Source organism: Leiobunum rupestre, chromosome 5, assembly GCF_980474605.1.
Source record: "Leiobunum rupestre chromosome 5, qqLeiRupe1.1.hap1, whole genome shotgun sequence".
In the NCBI taxonomy this organism is placed as follows: domain Eukaryota; kingdom Metazoa; phylum Arthropoda; class Arachnida; order Opiliones; family Sclerosomatidae; genus Leiobunum; species Leiobunum rupestre.
Window position 1 is genome coordinate 55337689 of NC_143388.1, and position 19259 is coordinate 55356947.

General features: G+C 37.0%; 2 protein-coding genes across 2 annotated transcripts; both read right to left on the reverse strand.

The window, feature by feature from the left end:
- Positions 1–594: 594 nt before the first annotated feature.
- LOC149945315 (speckle-type POZ protein B-like) lies at positions 595–8134 on the reverse strand. Its single transcript, XM_090174346.1, has 2 exons — positions 7991–8134; positions 595–2670 (listed from the first exon to the last, which is right to left on the reverse strand). Exon 2 carries the CDS (start codon positions 2600–2602, stop codon positions 1637–1639), a length of 966 nt encoding a protein of 321 aa, XP_090030472.1. The 5' UTR covers positions 2603–2670; positions 7991–8134; the 3' UTR covers positions 595–1636.
- On the reverse strand, positions 4320–7465 carry LOC149945316 (uncharacterized). The gene is made up of 3 exons (XM_090174355.1): positions 7066–7465; positions 4573–4646; positions 4320–4470 (listed from the first exon to the last, which is right to left on the reverse strand). The coding sequence occupies exons 1-3, from the start codon at positions 7318–7320 to the stop codon at positions 4422–4424; spliced, it is 378 nt and encodes a 125-aa protein (XP_090030481.1). The 5' UTR covers positions 7321–7465; the 3' UTR covers positions 4320–4421.
- Positions 8135–19259: the final 11125 nt, after the last annotated feature.

Sequence of the window (19259 nt, forward strand, 5' to 3'; positions counted from 1 at the left end):
AAACTATAATAGATAGCTCGATGAAACCAATTGCAACTTTTATTTATTTTCCAATATCTTTCGTTATTTATTGGTTTCGTCCGCCAAAAATTAATAGTTTGGCGGGAACAGTCAAAACTCATTTTTGACAATTTTAAATATTGGTTCTACGGCACTGACTCGCGCGTTTTTGAATTCACAATGGTCGATTCATATTTAGAAAGTGGAAAAATTATCCCTCTACAACCAACGGTTGAGACGTTATAGCGTTTCCAAACTTTCCTCGAAACTAGGAAACACCTAAAATGCATCAAGCGATTATAAATAACGCAACTTCGACTGGTCCCATTTATCAACCAAGACTAGATCCCGGAAAAAGTAGCTTTTCTCATTTGGACGTTGATCCGTGAGGGAGCAGCTAATTGGTTGATCCGTGTTTAATAACGGAGCAATGGAATTGGGAGCAAGTTTTGATTTATAAAGTTTTGGGAAACAATGGAGCAGAGTTGCAAATTATTTATGTTTAATTATATTATAATCATAATAATTTTGACAGTTCAGAAGTGGAGTATTTGTTAATTATTAATTTTAAAACTGGCGGATTTGATCGAAAATGAAAGTTGGTCAAACCTTTGTATGTCTTGATAAAATAGAAATAAACCCGTGGGGTCCGACATTATTTTGCGTACGGGATTTGAATCTCGAAGTTATTTTAGAAATTAGAAACTGAGTTTGAGATTTCAGATAAAATTTTCGTGTCGATTTCTGGTTTTTAGGCTAATTTCGAGATTTTGATTTTCAAGTTGATTTCAAGATTTCTAAAATCATTCTCTGGAGCCTATGGGATTTTTACGAATGTCTGACCCCTCGAATGAACCACACTTGTACATTAATATGATTATTAATCGTAATTGTTGAGCTTCCACCTGTCGCTATCGCCTCATATGACTGTTCGATGAGTATTTTTCCCATCTAACATTTTTTACATTTCTTTCTTTCGTCGTGAGTCTTTTCTTATTGAAGAAATTTCTATAGTAAAAATAGCATTTGCGCCAATTAGCCTTTTCAGTTAACATAGCGCAACGCGAGACCCTCGTAATTGTTTAATTTGCTTGACCTAAATAATTTATTGACAGTGCTTAATTTACACAAGATATTTAAAGAATACAGCGTTATCATCTGGTTAAATAACTAGTGTTTCTCACAATTTATTGGTTAAACTATGATTAAAACCATTAGAAAATTATTTAAAGAAAAGCAGGGGCAATCACAGTATTGATAAAATAATTCAATACCCATAATTATAAATCATGAATGCCGAAAAATCCGACAACCATGAAAATCAGTCATAAATGACGAGAGTTCCAAGAGCCATGACAATCGGTCACAAATTATAGCACACCCAAGAATCATGACAATCATTTAAAAATGCCAAAAGATCAAACCACTGAGACAATCAGCCATACATTTCAAAAATTGAAGGAATTGAAAATAAAAGAAAAAATAAGAAATATATGAAGTCGGGTCACCCTGCAATCAGTAATAAATGCCTAAAAATCCAAGAGCCGTGACAATCGATTCATAAACGCAAAAAAATCTCACGCAAGGTTTTAAATGGTACACACAAAATAATTTATCTTCATTATGGAATGATTGTTTAAGAGCTTTCGAAGATGCGTTTCGCTGACAATTTTTGCAACTTTTTCGCTCCGTTTTTCTCGGCGAAAACCAACAAGTCCAACGCCGTTTCTGAGCTGACTTTCTTGATCAACTCCGTTTCGCAGAGGTTCTTCAAAATACCGAGACTGTAGACGTCGGCGACGTGGTAAAGAGTGTAACACGTTTGGTAGAGATTGGTGGCTTTCCCCTTGTAGATAAAATTAATCAAATCGTTCAGTTCGGTAGCGTTCATTTCTTTGCTTAAATCCACCACGTTTTCGCGATTCTCCTTCATGTCGTGACTGAACATGGCGCGAAAATAAGGCGAACGCGCCGACAAGACGCTCTTGTGACATTCGAACTCGGCGCCGTTGGTCTTGAGCACCACATCGGAGCACATGGCGTCTTCCAACATTTGCGCCAACGTTTTGGAGGCGAATTCCGATTCGATGTCGATGCCTGTAGCCTGACTTCTGCATTCCACAACCTTGTACTTGAAGGTGGCTTCTATGTGGCATTCCACGGTTAAATTTCCATTTGGCAGTAGGTCGTTGCCCGGTTTTTCCAATTCCTCGCGACTAACAAAGGATGGCAGTCCCCAACCCAGTCCGTCATTCCGGAAGAAGTGCTTCTCGGCGTTCCAGGTCTTCTGTTTCATGCCGTTTATGTCAACGATGGTCAGATGGAACGAAGCCAAAACTCCTTCCACGTCGTTGGCCAGCTGTTGTATCTTGAGGAACAGTCCAACGAAGCCTTCCACTTTGTTGGTCTTACATCCGTTGGGGTACATTTCCAGATCCCATTCCACGATGCCCTTGGCCTTGTTGGAGGAAAAAGGGGAACTCTTGATGTGTTCGCCCTGTTCCAAGGTGGGGTACATAAGGAAGTTCTCGACGGTCCATATCGCTTCGAATTCGTAAATTTCGTTCTTGGTGCGGAGTATATTTTTCACGGTGTTGTCCATGATTCTTGGTGATTTCTTTTCTCAGATCATATTTAAAGTAGCAGTTTTTCAGTTAAAAATTGTTGAACCTGCAAAGAAAATTTGTTAAAGTAAGTATAAATTTCGAATAACAATTGCAACGCGTAATTTTATAATTATAGAGATCCATTTCTAGAGAGCCATTCCTAAAGGATCACACATGTTTGGCGGATTTGAGATTAAATCATTAGGCCTAATACAAAGCATTCTTATCCCCTTGTCGTCGTAGTGAGTGCGTTCAGGGAACCGTGCCAAGTCAGCCAGCACTCTATTAACAGTGACTTGCAGGTTCTGGCTCTCAAAAATATCACTTCTAGCCTATTTCCTTGAAGATGTTTTATTGAATCTCGTATTGATACACTGATGAAACTTATCAGAATATTAATTATACGCATCCAATTGACATGATCTAAGTTCTAACATCTGTATTTTTCAGTGCGTAGAACACAATCGCGACAAAACATGTAATACTTTTTTCATACAATCATACACGTTCCCCTTGTGCTACGCCACTGATATTTTCATTTCAGACGCGAGTTTTGAATTGAGACAGGGTTGGAATTTCATTTTTAGGCAGACGAATAATATATGTTAAGTATCTGGCATTAGGACAAAGGTCAAATTCTTTGCAGGAACAAAGTGACAAATATAGTCAGCATTAGTGACTAATTTAACTGAAACTTCGCATACTTTTTGAAAACTACATAATTTAAGCCAGTGACAATTATCTCCCAAACCACTGAATGTATCTTTACACCTAGACCAAATTCAAATTGGAAGTTAGTTATAATAATTCAGTAATTAAAAGCATATGAATTATAACATTAAAATTTATTTAAAGCAAGTGGCGGCTCTAGTGTAGTACCAAGATGGTACGATAGATGTCGTTTTCGCTAGTGCTCTAACCTAGTGTATTAAGTCTCAAAGCTAACGAACGTGAACTAAATAACTGCAACGGGTTATTCGGAGTCTCCATTCGATCCTAGTCTTTCGAATTGAGCACGTACAGTGTCATATAACCGAGGCTAAGCCTCAAATTTTAGTCGAGGGGTCATTTTCTTTTTGGGCTTGAAATTTTGGATTTTTAACCAAAATCCCGAATTTTCTTTGAAGGATTTTCCATATAAAAGCTACTGGAAACAATTATTGGATTTTGGTCAGTATCAGACCCCTTGATTTTAATAGTAAATTATTATAATTATCTTTTCGATTGAATAAAAATAAGTTAAAATATGTAAAGGTCCACATATTTATCATGATTAAGTATTTTAAACGAGTTACGAGTAAATTTCTTCGGCGGTTGAACTGAGAAATCGCAGGAGCTTGCGTCGGGTTGTAGAATTAAGATATTTCACATGATAGGGGGCGATACTTTACGGGGTCTTTTTGATGTAATACGGAAAAGCATCTAAGGAATTTTTCGAGCTGCAGCTTGCTTTAACGAAACATTTGAACGGAGTATGAAGTAGGCAATGCGTCGGTGGATTCACTTATTCCACGTTTTTTACACTAAGGGCGCTATAGCTTATTATTTAGCATCATCTATTCCAACCGGCTGATGCAAAGCATGAAATGGGGATTATAAATTAAATTATTATTCACATCATTACAACCCCCAATTTCCAAAACTTAAAACTCCCTTTAATAATTGTAAGGCGAAATACATTTGATGCACAAAATTAAATAATTACCGAAATACGACGTTTAAAATTTCTATTATTATTTCACATGTGAATATTATTTACAAGCGCGCAGTGATGAAAATCAATATCATAATGAGAATATAACAGAGTACTGAGCTTCAGCCTGGATTTGCGTCCCGAGATGTACTGGTTCCTCGCGTTCTATATCTGAAAAATCATTTATAATAAAAATATATAACTATATAATTAATAAAAATTATCAATTATACAAATAATTCTAATTATGTATTATATTTATTAAGCATATACTTCTTCCAAGTTTGGACCCCGACACTTCTTGTAGGTGGTCCAGCTTGAACAAACTTAGATTTGTTGCACTGTTCCTAAAAGATAAAGAAGTGAGTAAAAACCATTTGTTTTCTAAAATGGGATTCTAGAAATGGGAATTTGAAATTAGGCGCTACCATAAATTAGTTTTCATAAATGTATCAGTTAATCGAACTAATTACTGATAGCTGCTGGGTGTGTAGTGATGTAGAATTTAGGTGATAAGCCAGAATGATTTTGACAGGGGCCAAAAAAATGTTTGGCCCATACGCTTGCTTAGAACTATTCCGTTCTAACCTGTAACGGTTAGGTACAACTTAATCCTATCTACTTAAAAATAGACGGTCACCCGAATTACATGATGACTTAGGCCTAAGATGGTGCCTTTGGTATTAGCCTAGCTGATTATTATTATTAAGATTAGCTGTCACAAAATCTTGTTCGACCGAGGCAAAGCTTATTATAAAGAACCACTCCAATTAAATAACATATATTAATCAATCAATGATCAAAACAAAACTTTTAGCTCACTATTTGGTCCAGTGCACGATTTTGCATTATGTTTTTATTATTTAGAGTTTACGGACAATACAGTCCAACTGTAAATCAGCTCTGTGTCAAGGCCACGCCAAAGGAGGGATACTTGGGGATAGCAACGGAACCCCTGAGGCGGAAGTATGACAACCACCCGTTGCGGAATTGATGGTCGTCCTCACAAGGCCCGCCACATTATCTGCCTCCCAGACGCATGGGATTACAGAGCTGCGCCACTAGCACTAGCCCCGGCATGTTTTTTCATTCCAATATATTTTCCGTCGATTTAATCTACTCAAATCCAAATCGAGCCGAGTCTTCCAAAAATTAGTAATTAACGAGTTCTTTAAAAAAAAACCACAAATACATAACGAGACAAGACGCGTGCCCGAGTTCCGCTATTTAAGCGCGCGTCCTGGCGACGTGGGTTCCCCTAGCGAGAGCATATAAAACTAAACAAAAATTACGGATCCGTTATCTGGTTTTCCCCCGAGCTCTTCGGTTTCCCTTTCATAAAAGCTTGTAGAGGTTAACGGTAATAGTGAGTGTAGGGAGCTGTTGGCTCGCGTGGCATGAAGGGCTTGCCACCACCCTCCTACGCATTGTAACCCGGCCACCTGAATTAATGGCTTTAAAAGTCGCTTGATGGCTTAGGCCTAAGGTGGTGCCTTGGGTATAAGCCTAGCTGATTATTATTATCTCACCCCGGATTAATCAGTTGGACGAGCAGAATAAAATTCTCCCACATTCCATAATCACAAAAAAAGCACTTAGCAGCGGCAAATGTGACGCCATCCCTACATTTAGTGATGTACAGTCCCGATCAAAAGTTTGTGGCCATTTTCTTTTGGCAGCCATTTTGTTTCTATTTTAGGTAGAGAGCCGAATGAGGGCTTCCATGAAAGAAAACCGTCACGAAAATAATATAGTTGAAAATTAATGCTCTACCACAATTAGGAAATAGTCAAACCCCTCCAAAATGAAGTCATCAAAAAATAAATACAATATGTCGTGCCTACACTTGTTCGAAGCGTCATAATATTCGGAAACATAATCTGGTTTCATTTTTCAAATCGGATTTGGGGTTGTTAAGTTATTGAAGAAATAGTGATGACGGAAAACATGGAAATTAACCCTAATTTAATTTTTAAGTGAAACAAAGCAAGCGTGATAGTAGTATTTAAAATAGTATCGCTCGAGCCCTTGATGTTTTTTGCTTCACCCCAAATACTACTTTCACGCTTGCTTTGTTTCACTTAAAAATTAAATTAGGGTTAATTTTCATGTTTTCCGTCATCACTATTTCTTCAATAACATTTCAACCACAAATCCGATTTGATAAATGAAACCAGATTATGTTTCCAAATATTACGACGCTTCGAACAAGTGTAGGCACGATATATTTTATTATTTTTTCATGACGTCATTTTGGAGGGGTTTGGCTATTTCCGGCTTTGCTCGCGCCCTAATTGTGGTAGGGCATTAATTTTCGTGAGGGTTTTCTTTCATAGAAGCCTTCATTCGGCTCTCTACCTAAAATATAAACAAAATAGCTGCTAGGAGAAAACGGCCAGAAACGTTTGATCAGGACTGTACTATTACTGAACAATGCTAGCGCATTTCTAGAAACGCTTTTCTAGTTCACTGAAGTGCGGCAACCTGAAGTAAAATTTTTACTGAATGATTTTAACTTTCTGGTGGATTTCAGAATAAGTCTTTACACCTAATACAAGATGTGGATAATTATCCACATCTGTTAATACTCACTCGTTGCATTGTCACCACAGTGAGCTCATGCAGGAAGTGTATTTTTCTGGCTTGAAGAGATTATATTTTTGGATAGGCCGTCAAATCTACATCACTCAACTATCAGTTTACTATCAGTAATTATTTCAACTAACTGACACACTGATGAAACGCAAAAATTAAACTGAAACTTACCTTTTTAATGTTAATTGTAATATGGTCAGGAACTAATCCATTGAATTTGCAATCAATGTCTTGGGATGGCACAGGATGATCAGGCCTAAGAAGTACACATGGTCTCGAGTCAAATGATATTGAAGGACTCTCTTGATATTGAAATGAAGGTGATGAATAGGTATGATCTTCAAAGTCCATTACTTCTGTCAGGCCTACTTGCAGGTCTGAGACACTAGGCCCTGTTGATCCATTAAAAGCACGATTGGAACCCATTCTTGATATTTTCAAGATAAGTGGTTTAAACACCTTAAATCACAAACCCACTAAAATAAAATAAGTACCAAGACTTGAGGTACAAATGAAAAGTTAGGAGCTGTACGTTCATAATATTTGGAAGTTGAGGTGACACTCTCTAGTGCTATTCCATAGACCTTTCTTCAATGATTATAAACTTCACAAAGACTATATAGCGCTACTTCAGTATTACTCGCAACTAAGAATATTCTTTGGTTTAAAAATTCAGCTTATATTCAGTCGGTTGGTTGGTAATTCGTATTTTCTTATGTACTAGGAAATTAGGTTGATTTAATTTATACAACTAATTTCAAAACTGTACACTGTCAGTTGTGCTTGGGCTCACCCCATACTTAAAGATTAATGTTCTTAGGCTAGTCGTCGGATCACTTTCATAAATTTAATTTTGAACATTCATCACAGACTCGGTTAAAACAGTAATATTTAAAAATTTCCTTCTAGCATCCAAATGTTTAGCCAGAAGTGAAATGCTAACAGTATCTCAAAAAAGCAGTGGTAAAGCTAATTTTCATCGAAAACTTTAAGCAAAGCTTAAAAATCACGTGACCTTCAAGAACTTCTTCAAACGCGCAATATTTTTCTGAATGAAAAACTACCTCAACTGAGAAAGAGAAAATTGTTTACGAACCTTTCGCTCGCTTTTGAAAACCCTCACATTTTTTCGCCAACAAAAATGATAAATAATTGTAACATGAGGAGCCTAGACTATACAAATTTAACGATTACAAGAGATTAGGCCGCAGAATGGATTGCAGACGACATCGAGGCTCAGAGCAGAGCAGTCCAGACGCAGCAAAGTTCTAAAGAAGGCTTGAAATAAGAAAAACGTATAGCGTTTGCAGATAATGTAGTTCATATTTTGATGCCTTATCAAAATTGATTTATGTTATTATCGATTTTTTTACTTTTCCTTTTTTTACTTCCAGTAATTCTTTTTAGCCATTTTCTTCGCTTGAATTAATGTGTTTTTTCGTCAAACAGTTGTGCAATGGTGTCTAAGGCCACTAAGCTGACACCAATTGGTTTCTTTAATATAGATTCTTTTACGGAGAAAATTCGTGGGGGAATCCATAGCTTGACTACATGGGGAGGGGACCCGTTAGGGGAAAAAAATTCAATAGTGGTGGCAGATGTAGTACGGCGGTGGCGGCCGCCACATGGGAGATTGTAAGGGGGGGGGGGTCGATACACTCGTAAAAGAGTGTATAGCCATAGATATATGAAATAGCAGCTTACGGTCCCGTGGAATGAACATGGAAGAGACATGACGTGACCAAAATTAGTATATGTTAAAAAGAGCGTTGTAGATTAGGCCTAATAAAGTAATAATATTGATAGCTTTAGAGTAACACGGAGTAAAGCTAAAAATAACATGTGACTTCAACTGTTGAAGTCACAAGTTATTTTTTTGATTTTTGTGGAAAGATGGCGCTATAACGAAGCACAGCCAGAAAATAAGCGCTGTCTGCTATTTTTCAGTTGTCGCTTCTGTATCAGTCGGATTCATTGAGTTGGGAATATTAATCTAGAGATCCAATCAAATCTGCTCCCCACGAAACAAGTTTTTGAAATTACGAATGTGCCGTCTCCTTTAAAATGACGATAAAACGTTATCATCTGACCCGTGGCGCCATCCATTATTTTTGGAAAAAAATCTTTTTGCCGGAAATCGCGTCTTATTTGAACGAACCATTGAGAGATAGACGGCGCCACGGGTAGAATGATAAAGTTTCTCGTCATTTGGGAGCAGAGGGCAGTATTCCTATTTTTTAAAAACTTGTTTCGCGAAATACTGAAATCCGACGTTTTGATTGGACCTCTAGACTAATATTCCCAACTCAATGGTCGGATTCAGTCCCTCGTAGAATTGTGGATCTATACTATTTCATATAAATATGGATATATCCAATAACTTTTTATCAAATTGAATGGTCTTTCATTTTATTGTTTTCACTGCTTTAAGACTTTATATTTTTCTCCGGTGTTCTGACAAGCCAGGGAATTAAAGCCATTATTTGGGGGGAAACCACACATAGACGTTGTTGTGTTTGTTGAAGAATGATTAAACAGATATGCAGATAATTATTACTTTTATTAAATAATTAATCATTTACTAAGTAATATGAGTTCATAATTGTCTATATAAAATTAAAATGCCATCCTAGTGCTTTATTGAACTCCCCGATTCACTGTTTATATACTCGATACTATTGCCATTTTATAGCTATTCTTTATTTGCATAATGCGTAGATCGGTGGCGCGATCTAGTGTAGAATATGAATACTACAATACCTTCTCTTTAAATGAGCAAGATTGTTACACATTTTTTTTATAATTAATTTGTTTCTTAAATCTTGCTGGTCGTGTTCGACTCTCTGGAAGTGGTTTTCGACTATTTCGTTTATGTGCTGACTAGACGTTGCAGGTATTATGCCTAGTCGTTGTTCAGTGGTTGTTGTTGTTGAAGTAATTTTTCAACGGAGATAGCAAAGCTTCCAAGTAATGAAGACGCATATAACAATACGAAACTGGTTTATTTACATCTGTACAAGGTTACATGGGAACTAGAAAATTAAAACTCAACCAACTAACAACAGTTACATGCGATTATATATACAATTGTTAGAAAACGTATTATCGGGTTTGTTAAATAAAAAACGCGCTCCCGATAATCTTGCAGGGTAGATATAATACGGGTCAAGAGTCCTCATCGTAGCGAACTTTAACAGTTGTCACTGGATCCGATTGACTAGTATTTCTGGAGTGCGTCGCTCTGGAAGTTGAGTGACTGCGATGTCTAGAGTCCTTTGCTCTAGTAATTGAATGACTACGGTGTCTGGAGTGCGTCGCTCTATAAGTTGAGGTTCGTGCTGGAGGATGATTTGTAAGTTTCGAAGGCATCCAACAAAATACGTCGTCAAGGTCAGTACTCGATTTCTGAATTTCGTCCGTCCCGGATTGTTGCTTCTGAAAGTCATTCGGCCTGGGTTGTAGTTGGAGTCGCAAACGTAGCTGATTTTAATGTCTCCTAGCTATTCCGTAGTCCGTCTGTATTTCGTACATCATTTTACCAACGAAATTTGGTAATTTCCCTTTTATCCACTTCGTTCCTCTCCCTAAGTTTTTTACGTAGCCCAGGTCATTGAGTGAGAATTTCGGTTTCAAAGGATCGGGCTCTCTTCTGGTGACGTTTATTTTTATTTTGCCTTCCAGCGATTTCTCTGGAGCGGACGGTAGTCTTGAATGGCATATGTCCAGTAGGTGATGATGTTTCTTCCCAACATCAACTCGGCAGAGGACTTTCCGGATACCAGCGGCGTTCTGCGATAGATCATTAGGATACGAGCTAAACGGGCTTCTAGGTTTCCCGTTTGGAATTTCTTAAAGCGTCTGCGTTCCTTCCTGAACTTAAATTCGTGCTGCATGCTGGAATGCCGATAATAACAACGCCCATCGCTGAATTCTTGTGGCCACCATTGGTGGAACTAGTTTCTCCGGTGCTAGTAATGATTGATACTAAAGTGAATTTCTTACCATATAGGTAATCTCGAAATTTTGTAACAGAAAATACGATTGCGATGGCTTTTGTTTCCAATTGAGAGCAGTTTTTCTCCACTACCATCAAACTCCTTGAAGCGAAGGCAATCGGACGTTCTTCGAGTTCGCTTCGAGTTGAGTCTTTTTGCATGTGAGAAATGACTCCCCCAAGTCCGAGGTTGATGCGTCGTAAGAGATAAATACTTTTTTGTTAGTGTCGTAATGTACTAACATCTTAGAAGTTAGCATGGCTATTTTGAAACGCAGCTTTTTCTTCTTCGTCCCATTTCCATGGTGTGTCTTTATGATGAAGCATGTGCAACGGTGCTAAGTTGCATGAGTGGTTGGGTTATGATCATATTCCAAATGGTAATCTTTTGTGCTGATATATATAATGATTTTATAAATATATGATGCTGTATTGAATTCCCAAACTCACTGTTTATAAACTCGATACTATTGCTTTTTATCACTATTCTATATTTGCATAATGCATGGATCTGTGACGGGATCTAGTGTCGAATATGAATACTACTACGTAGAGAGGAATGTAATCACCGATTCCGAAAAAGGGATACACACCATCGAATCACCTCCAGGCTCGCCTTCAAGCATTAAAAAAATAAAATCATATTAACAAATGATTATCAGACGAGACTTGAACTGATCGAGGTAGCGAGTTCCAAGAGAAAGATATATTTTTAACATCAATTTTAAAGTGACCAAAAGTGACCCTATCAGTCGAAGTACGAAATTGAAAAAAATAAGAGGGGCAAAGGGGGCAAAGGCCATCGGGCGCTTATTTAATAGAGGTGCCAAAATAATCTGGTTATATCCATATCAAATCACGAAGTCCAAAATATATAAAATAAGGTAGTAATTAATAGCATTATAGTTGGACTCAAGCCGTGAACGGGTTGTTACATCCCCCCCCCCCCTGTAGTAGTAGTTCTATTATTGACCGAAACGAGTCTAGATGGCGTAACGGCGCTATCTTCTCCGAGGTAGCGCCCAGACTGGTATTTTTGACCGGGTACCTCGGAACCCCCAACCACCCTTATGTTTATTTTTCATGAGGGTCACTGACCCATGGGGTAGTGAAAATTAAAAACATAAAGGAAAAGAACGGTATATAAAATTACATTTGTACCCACATTAATGACTTTTATTACATACAGTCGTCGTCGGAAAACGTTTCTGTTTATCACGGGTCACTAACAATCCACTCCACGGCCAAGTTGACAACACGGGAACTTTGTTTCCCGCGAACAAAAATTGAAATCTAAAGCAAGACCACGCCTTTCATTCTCTACTGATTCTACAACGAAACTCGGAAGTCGGTTACTGGTTTTTAATTATTTTTAGTAAGGTTTTATAATACTTAGATTTTTTAAAACCCATGGCTGAGCAATTGTTTCCGGCGAAATGCAATATCACGGTAAGCCACAGAGTAGGCAACTCTGAAACGCGGTTTCACCATGGATACATATTATACTTATGAATTGCCTACTGCCAGTAAATATTTTTCTGCAGTGAGCGCCACCTAGCTGAGGGTTTAATCAAAGGGACGTGACGTTACTCCAAAGTGTGCCGGAAATCAGTGGGAAAACCTTTTTTTAGCAGTCTGTCGTCTTCTCGCGAATCCACGTCTATGATTTTAAAGTTCTTGAATTTACTATTCCTGGTTTTATATCACTGGTGAAACTTAAGGTAAGTTGATTAGCCTTCAGCTAAATAGCATAATTTAAAAAAAACTTTAACTCATTAATTTATTTTCCGGACTTGAAATTAGTAATAACAGGGAAAGGGATAGAAGTTACTTCTTTCATATAAGGTTTACCCTCATGTCTAGTATTGCTCCTACAGCCCGGATATACACACGCTTTCTTTCTTGGAACCGGCATAGTTTAATTTTAATTAAAACTACAAAATAAATTAAAAGCAAACACCATCTAAATTCTGAAAAGATCGTTAAGAGCCGAGCAGAAACAAGGTTTGAATTTGATAATGCGCAGAAGATCTAAACACATGAATTTCCGGCACACTTGGGAAAAAAAGGGGGGGGGGTAGGAGGCGCGTTTTTTCTCTCCTCAAATGGAGAGCGTGGCCGAATGCCTTGAGAATCCTACGAGCATGGAGCTTCTATAAACGAGTAGGGATATATCCATGCTCTCACTCGGAGGCACTCCCGGCGCCGAGAACGAAACGTGCGTTTATCATTGTGCAGTAACTCTTTCCAAAATCCTCTCGGAGCACAAGGACACCCAAGTAGAGTTCAAATACACGGAAGAACTTAGTGTCATCAGCGTAAAGTCTTAGATCAGAGCGCACCGCGTTGGGAATTCCGTTTATGTAGACCAGAAACTGGGGAGATTCCAGAACACTGCCCTGGGTAACACCACTAGCCTCAACACAGACCTGCTGAGTGTGGCCCCTAAGATACTAAGCGATCCAGAGCATGGTGTTATGGCGAATGCCCTAAGAAAGCTTCGCCAAAATGCGAGGGTTGCGGGACCGAGTCGAACGCTTTAGATATGTCTAAATATATATATAATCAATTATAAGCCATCGTATGCCTCGATCCAAGAGTGCAGGGAAGATAGCAGATTAAATGCCGTGGATTTCGTACGTATAAAATCATGATCCTATCACTGACAAACCTTTTCATAACTTCGCAAGCATACACCATTTTATTTGTATACCCCGGCGCCACTTCGTTGGGACAACACTACTATCAATAGAACTATTATAAAAGTAATAAATAGCTTTAGGTAGAGCGGAAGAACAGGTTGACAAGGGATATCCACAGTCCCTAAATCACCCTATTTCTAGTAAATTTGGTGACAAGTGGTACCATCGGCTTAATTATATTGAACCAGAATTGTACCGATTCAAATTTTTAAAAAAATTAAAACTTAAGGCCCAAACACACATACGGTTCGCAAGCGATTTCGCCTGCGAATTTTCGCGCACGCGCCCATGCGCCATGACTTCCATTCTATTTAAGTCACGCGACGCGACGCGATTTGCCAGCGAAATTTCGCGCGCGAAGGCTATGTGTGCATCCGCCTTAAGTCCTTTTTGTGATAAAACATTTAAAAAAATTAAAACTAAGTCAGTTTTAAAAAATTTCTTCTTTTAAAAGTTTAAATAAATCTCATTTTTTATTCAATTGGTCCCTATTTGGTTCCTATTTTTAAAAATTTGGTTACTATTTCACCCTATTTCTAGCCAGAAAAATCCACAATTTCCCTAATTTTTTAAAGATTTTGATGTGAGCCCTGTTCTCCACTTGCATAGGCAGCATGGTTGGTATAATCTTTTAACTATACCTTGAATTTCTAAAGAGTTTGACCTAAGGGTGGCTGAATGGAAATTAAGCTCTAAGACATGTTATATGTTGGTCGTGTAGGAGGGGAGTATAAACATGTGGTTATAGGAAATAAGTAAGGGCAAAAAAATTACCGTATTTCAAGTACAACAAAATTTTCAAAACGTTTTAAGATTTCGAGAGGAGGTGGTGCAAATCGAAAGGGCTTTAACAATATAACATTTGCCTGGATCTTAGAAAATCAATGCACATAATTTGGGTTGCGACACTGCAATCAAGAGGTTTTGGGGGCTCAACTTCAGCCCTTGAAATAAAATCATGGATATGGCCCTTGATTACAATGTATTATATAAGTATTACCAGAAGTCAATGAACCGAAGTTATCAGACTGCTATATTGGCCATGTTGAAGACGTTTTCCTTATGGAACCATAGTAAAAAGCATCTTTTAAAATTTCATGCGCTAAGCAGGTCCGTACCCAGGGGGGGGGGGGGCAGTACGGGTGGCGCCCGTATAAAGACGGCACTGAATACTATTCGCCCCTCCTAATTTACGGTTCGCCCGGTCTACCTCTAAAACTTGGCTACGGCCCTGGCGCTAAGTGACTATCGAGCCTAAGTTTTCCTACCGTCTCTCGGTTAAAACAGATAAGTCTGATATTACCCATTGTTAGGCTTAAGTTACAATACAATGGATAAAATAACACGTGATATTGAAATGATGTCTGTCTTTACATAATTTCAAAACTCGCGCTAACGATTTTTCACGTCATTTTTAGAGCGCGTGCTTAAATTACAGAATTATATACAGCGTTTACATGGGGAATATAGTACTCACAGTTCTCTAGTGCAATTTATCGTCGGAGTAGATGGGGCTGTACATCAGCTTCGTTTTAACTAGATTTCCATAAGGAAAACGCCCCCAGTTTTTAGGACAATTCTAAAGTCATAAGTCCATCTCAACTTGTTGTGACGCCACTAATATTATTACTAATTCATAGTATTAGTACCAATCCAGAGCTCAATCAAATTAAACTTTAATTCTAAAAATATATAATGTGTCTAACCATAAGTCTGTAATAGTTGTGGATGAGCGAACAAGAAACTCTTTTGTCTGAGGCAAAAAAAGACGAAGTAGTCGTATGTGGCGATGGTAGAGCGGACTCGCCGGGGTTTTCAGCTAAGTATGGCTTATACAACATAATGAATGCCAAAACGAAAAAAAATTTGCACCTCGAACTTGTTCTGGTTAAGGTTTTTTATACTTAAATCACTGTTACCTGTTATGAAATACTAGGGGCCTCTATTACTTTAAATTATAGTCTACAGAGGTAAAGAGTTCAAATCAAATGGAATTAGAGGGTCTAGTTAGATGTCTTAAATTTTTTAAAGACAATAATATTGAAATAAAAAAAATAGTGTCAGATCGACATCTTGGTATAATAGCCTATTTGAAAAAAAACCATCCCCACATTATTCACGAGTTTGAAAACTGGCATGTGGCAAAAAGTAAGTAACTGTATAATAAATATAATTAGAAGTTAATGAACTTCTGATATAATTTCTAATTTCATGAATTAAAATTTTTCTAGATATAAAAAAAATTATTGGCCATAGGAAACACTAAAGGATTAGACTTATTATTACATTGGGTGCACTGCCGTGCAAATCACAAAAGCATTAACGACCAAAACCAAAATATGTAGAAAACCCGCGAAATTCAAACTTTCTTTGCCTTAAGATACCCCAACTTACTTCTTTCAAGTTTATATAGTAGACTTGGATTTTTCAACTCAAATTATATTCTGGTACTAAACAATTTACAGGCCAAAGGATATTTAAGAAATATCATTAAAACCATGTCTTAAAACGCGGAAAAAATGCGTTTTGATTTGACTTTTAAAGAAAATAAACACATTAATGGGTTTTTGGTTTGAAACTAATACAAAACCTAAAATAATGCGTTTTGCAACGAGTCATTTCTCTAAGAACAAAAATTTTAAATTCGAAAATTAGTTCAAAATTGAATTTAACGTATAAAATAAGGAGAAATAAAACCAAAATCTGTAAATCGAAAATTTGGTCGTTAATGCTTTTGTGCTTTGCACGGGAGTGCAGTCTATTGTAAATCACATATATTGGGTTGCTGGATCATCGCACTCTGCTGATGAACGTATTGTAAAATGGACTTCCCTTTTGAACCAAATTTGTAATGTCCATGAGGGTCATGATAAAACATTTCCCAAATGTCTTCATGATCCCATACCAGCAGAATATGATAGAATTTGGATTACCAAAGGTACGAATTCCAACATTGCATTAATTATATTGATTTCAATTTCTGGTAATTCTCACTCTTTACCAGGAACTGTATTGTATGAAAAGATAGAAGGTGTAATAAGTTCCAGATACACTATAGCGGTGATATCACAACTGTCCGATAAATATCAAACATACTCTCTTGAAGTTTATCACTCTGTTTTAAATTTATTTGCTACCAAACGAATACATTTTTACAAAGATTCTACAATGTCCAGGTTAGACCTTTACTGTTTATGAATAGTTTAAGCAGGGCCCAAAGCTCATAGAGGTTTCTCCAGGGCAGGGCAGGGCTGTAAAATTTAGAAATTTTTGTTGCTACCCTAACTCGTTGTTTGAAGTAAATATTTGTAAAACGATAATGGCGCTACTATTGTGGGACATTTAATAACATGGGCCCTACTTAGGAAGACTTACGATATCACAATAAGTAACATTATTAAGTCATTTATGGTGACATGCTTAGTGTAGTGTAATATCTAACACCGAACGATATTGGTTAATGGTAGTCTGCAATAGATTAAAATTATTGCGAAGATAATTTCATGACTTAAAGGGGCTCCAAAGTTCGGTGGCAAAATGTGTGTAAAGCCAGTAAAGTGCGAAATTTACGGTTAACTCTGCCCGCCTTTGCCGAGTGAGGGGTTGGGGGGAAGGAACAGCATGCTCAATTTTCTTTTTTTGCCACCGAACTTTGGAGCCCCTTTAAAGAATGAAAACTATTTTATACAAAAAATACTACAATAATTGCAAATTGTGTTGCAAGTCTTTAGCCACTATGGATTTATATGGTAATTGGCCAAACGAAATAAATAAACATTATGGGAATAGGAAGTGTCATACTAATGGTTATTATATTACTTATAAATAACTTTCATAATATCAATCTTGAATGAAAATATTTATGCACAAATAGATCGTATTTAGCTGCACTACATTTCAACGAAAATGGGCAAAAAGACCCAGCAATTAATGCAGAGGGAGAGCGGGAATATTATCTGGCTTATCCTAAAGCTAAGCATGGCCAACCAACAGTGAAACAAGTTTTAGTTCCGAACACATATGGTAAGACAAATATTTCTTCTTGTTTTGATAGATATACTTAGTATTTTGAAATGGATAGAGTATGTGAATAAACTCTTGAACATGGTGTATGAGAATGGAGTAAAAACCAAGATTGCACAACAACTTATGGCCCCCCACATGTAGAGCGGAAACCCTAGCAGCAAAGTATTCTGTTGGCATTAGTAAAAGTGATCTTGTGGCAAAGGAAATTTCTCGGTTTCAATAAGAATAAATGTAGTTTAAGAAACCATCTAAAATATTTGTTTACATCAAAAAGATATTTTAATTTACAAAATGTTAATTTTTTTAATAAAGCTAATGCCTAATTGGTTTATTTGGCATCTGTTGTTATTCTTTTACTTTATCGTCTTGGGTATTTAAATCCAGTGTACCGCTCAGATGGAAATGTCTCCCGTATTTTTGATACAGCACAGCTTGGAATAGGTGTTCTATTTTGTCTCCCCATTCTTCGGAATGTAAAATATACATATTGCCTATAGGCAATGTACCTATACTTTCTACACGAACAAAATGTTATTAAATTTCTAATCTTCATGAAATGAATACAAACAACAAAATTTAAATTTGACCCTTTCCTGAACTTAAAATTCCCAGGTAGCTGATTTATAATTGGAATGAAATATTTAAAAAAATAGGACATAAAGACTTTAAATTTTGGCTTTAGATAATTTTGCCAAGTACAATTGTTAGGATTTTCCATAAAGGGGGGGGGGGCTATTAAAAATTAGAACCATAGTTTTTTCAAAACGGTAAATTCCAAAAAGGGAAAGGGCCCATGTAGTCTAGTTGCTGGAGGGCCCAAAATCTGAAGCTACGCCATTGCATAAAGGAGGTTATAGTCACACCCAACAAGTTAGGGGGGAAGCCTGTACAAATTACTAGGCCCTATGTTGCCTGAGGGGCCTAGGTTTGGCCTCTTGTTGTTTTTTTTGCCCCCCCCCCTCCCCCGGCCCACTTGACAGCTCTGGTTATATACCCTTCAATAATAAAAAATAATAAGAGTTTCACCATAAACTACAGAATGAGAGGTAGGATTAGTAATTAAATACAGTTGTTGCAGGGTGACCATTCTTCCATTATTTTTCCTATATTTCAATGCTTTCCTTTAATTTAAACATTTTTCCTATAATTAAATATTATTTTGTATTTAGCGCGGTTTTTTCGAATTTTCAACATGCCTAGTGCGCTTTTCGTAGGTGCTCAAAAGTTAAAAAATAAGTAATTGCAAGTGTCTAACTAGTCATTAATGCACAAATCTGTGATGTTTTTGAAGTATTAATAAAAGAAGTTCCTTTTACATTAAAAAATGTATATTATTTATGAAAATTTTCCCATGTTATCAAAGAAAATACTTAATATTCTCCTATAAATCAACTGTTGAATTTCCTTTATCCCTATAAATTTTTTGGGATTTTTCAGTGGTCACCCTGGTCGTTGTAAAAGGAGTTCCATCTTTGGCACACAAATCTATTGTTCATTGTAATTGGAATGAAAAGTTCAAATCCTGGAGTCGAACTAAGCATTTAGAAAGAAACAATTTTCTAAAGAAAACTTAAAGTTGAAGTGCACTGTTCTGCCTAACAGCTCCCTCCCCTCTCAACAAAAAATATATAATTATTATGTTT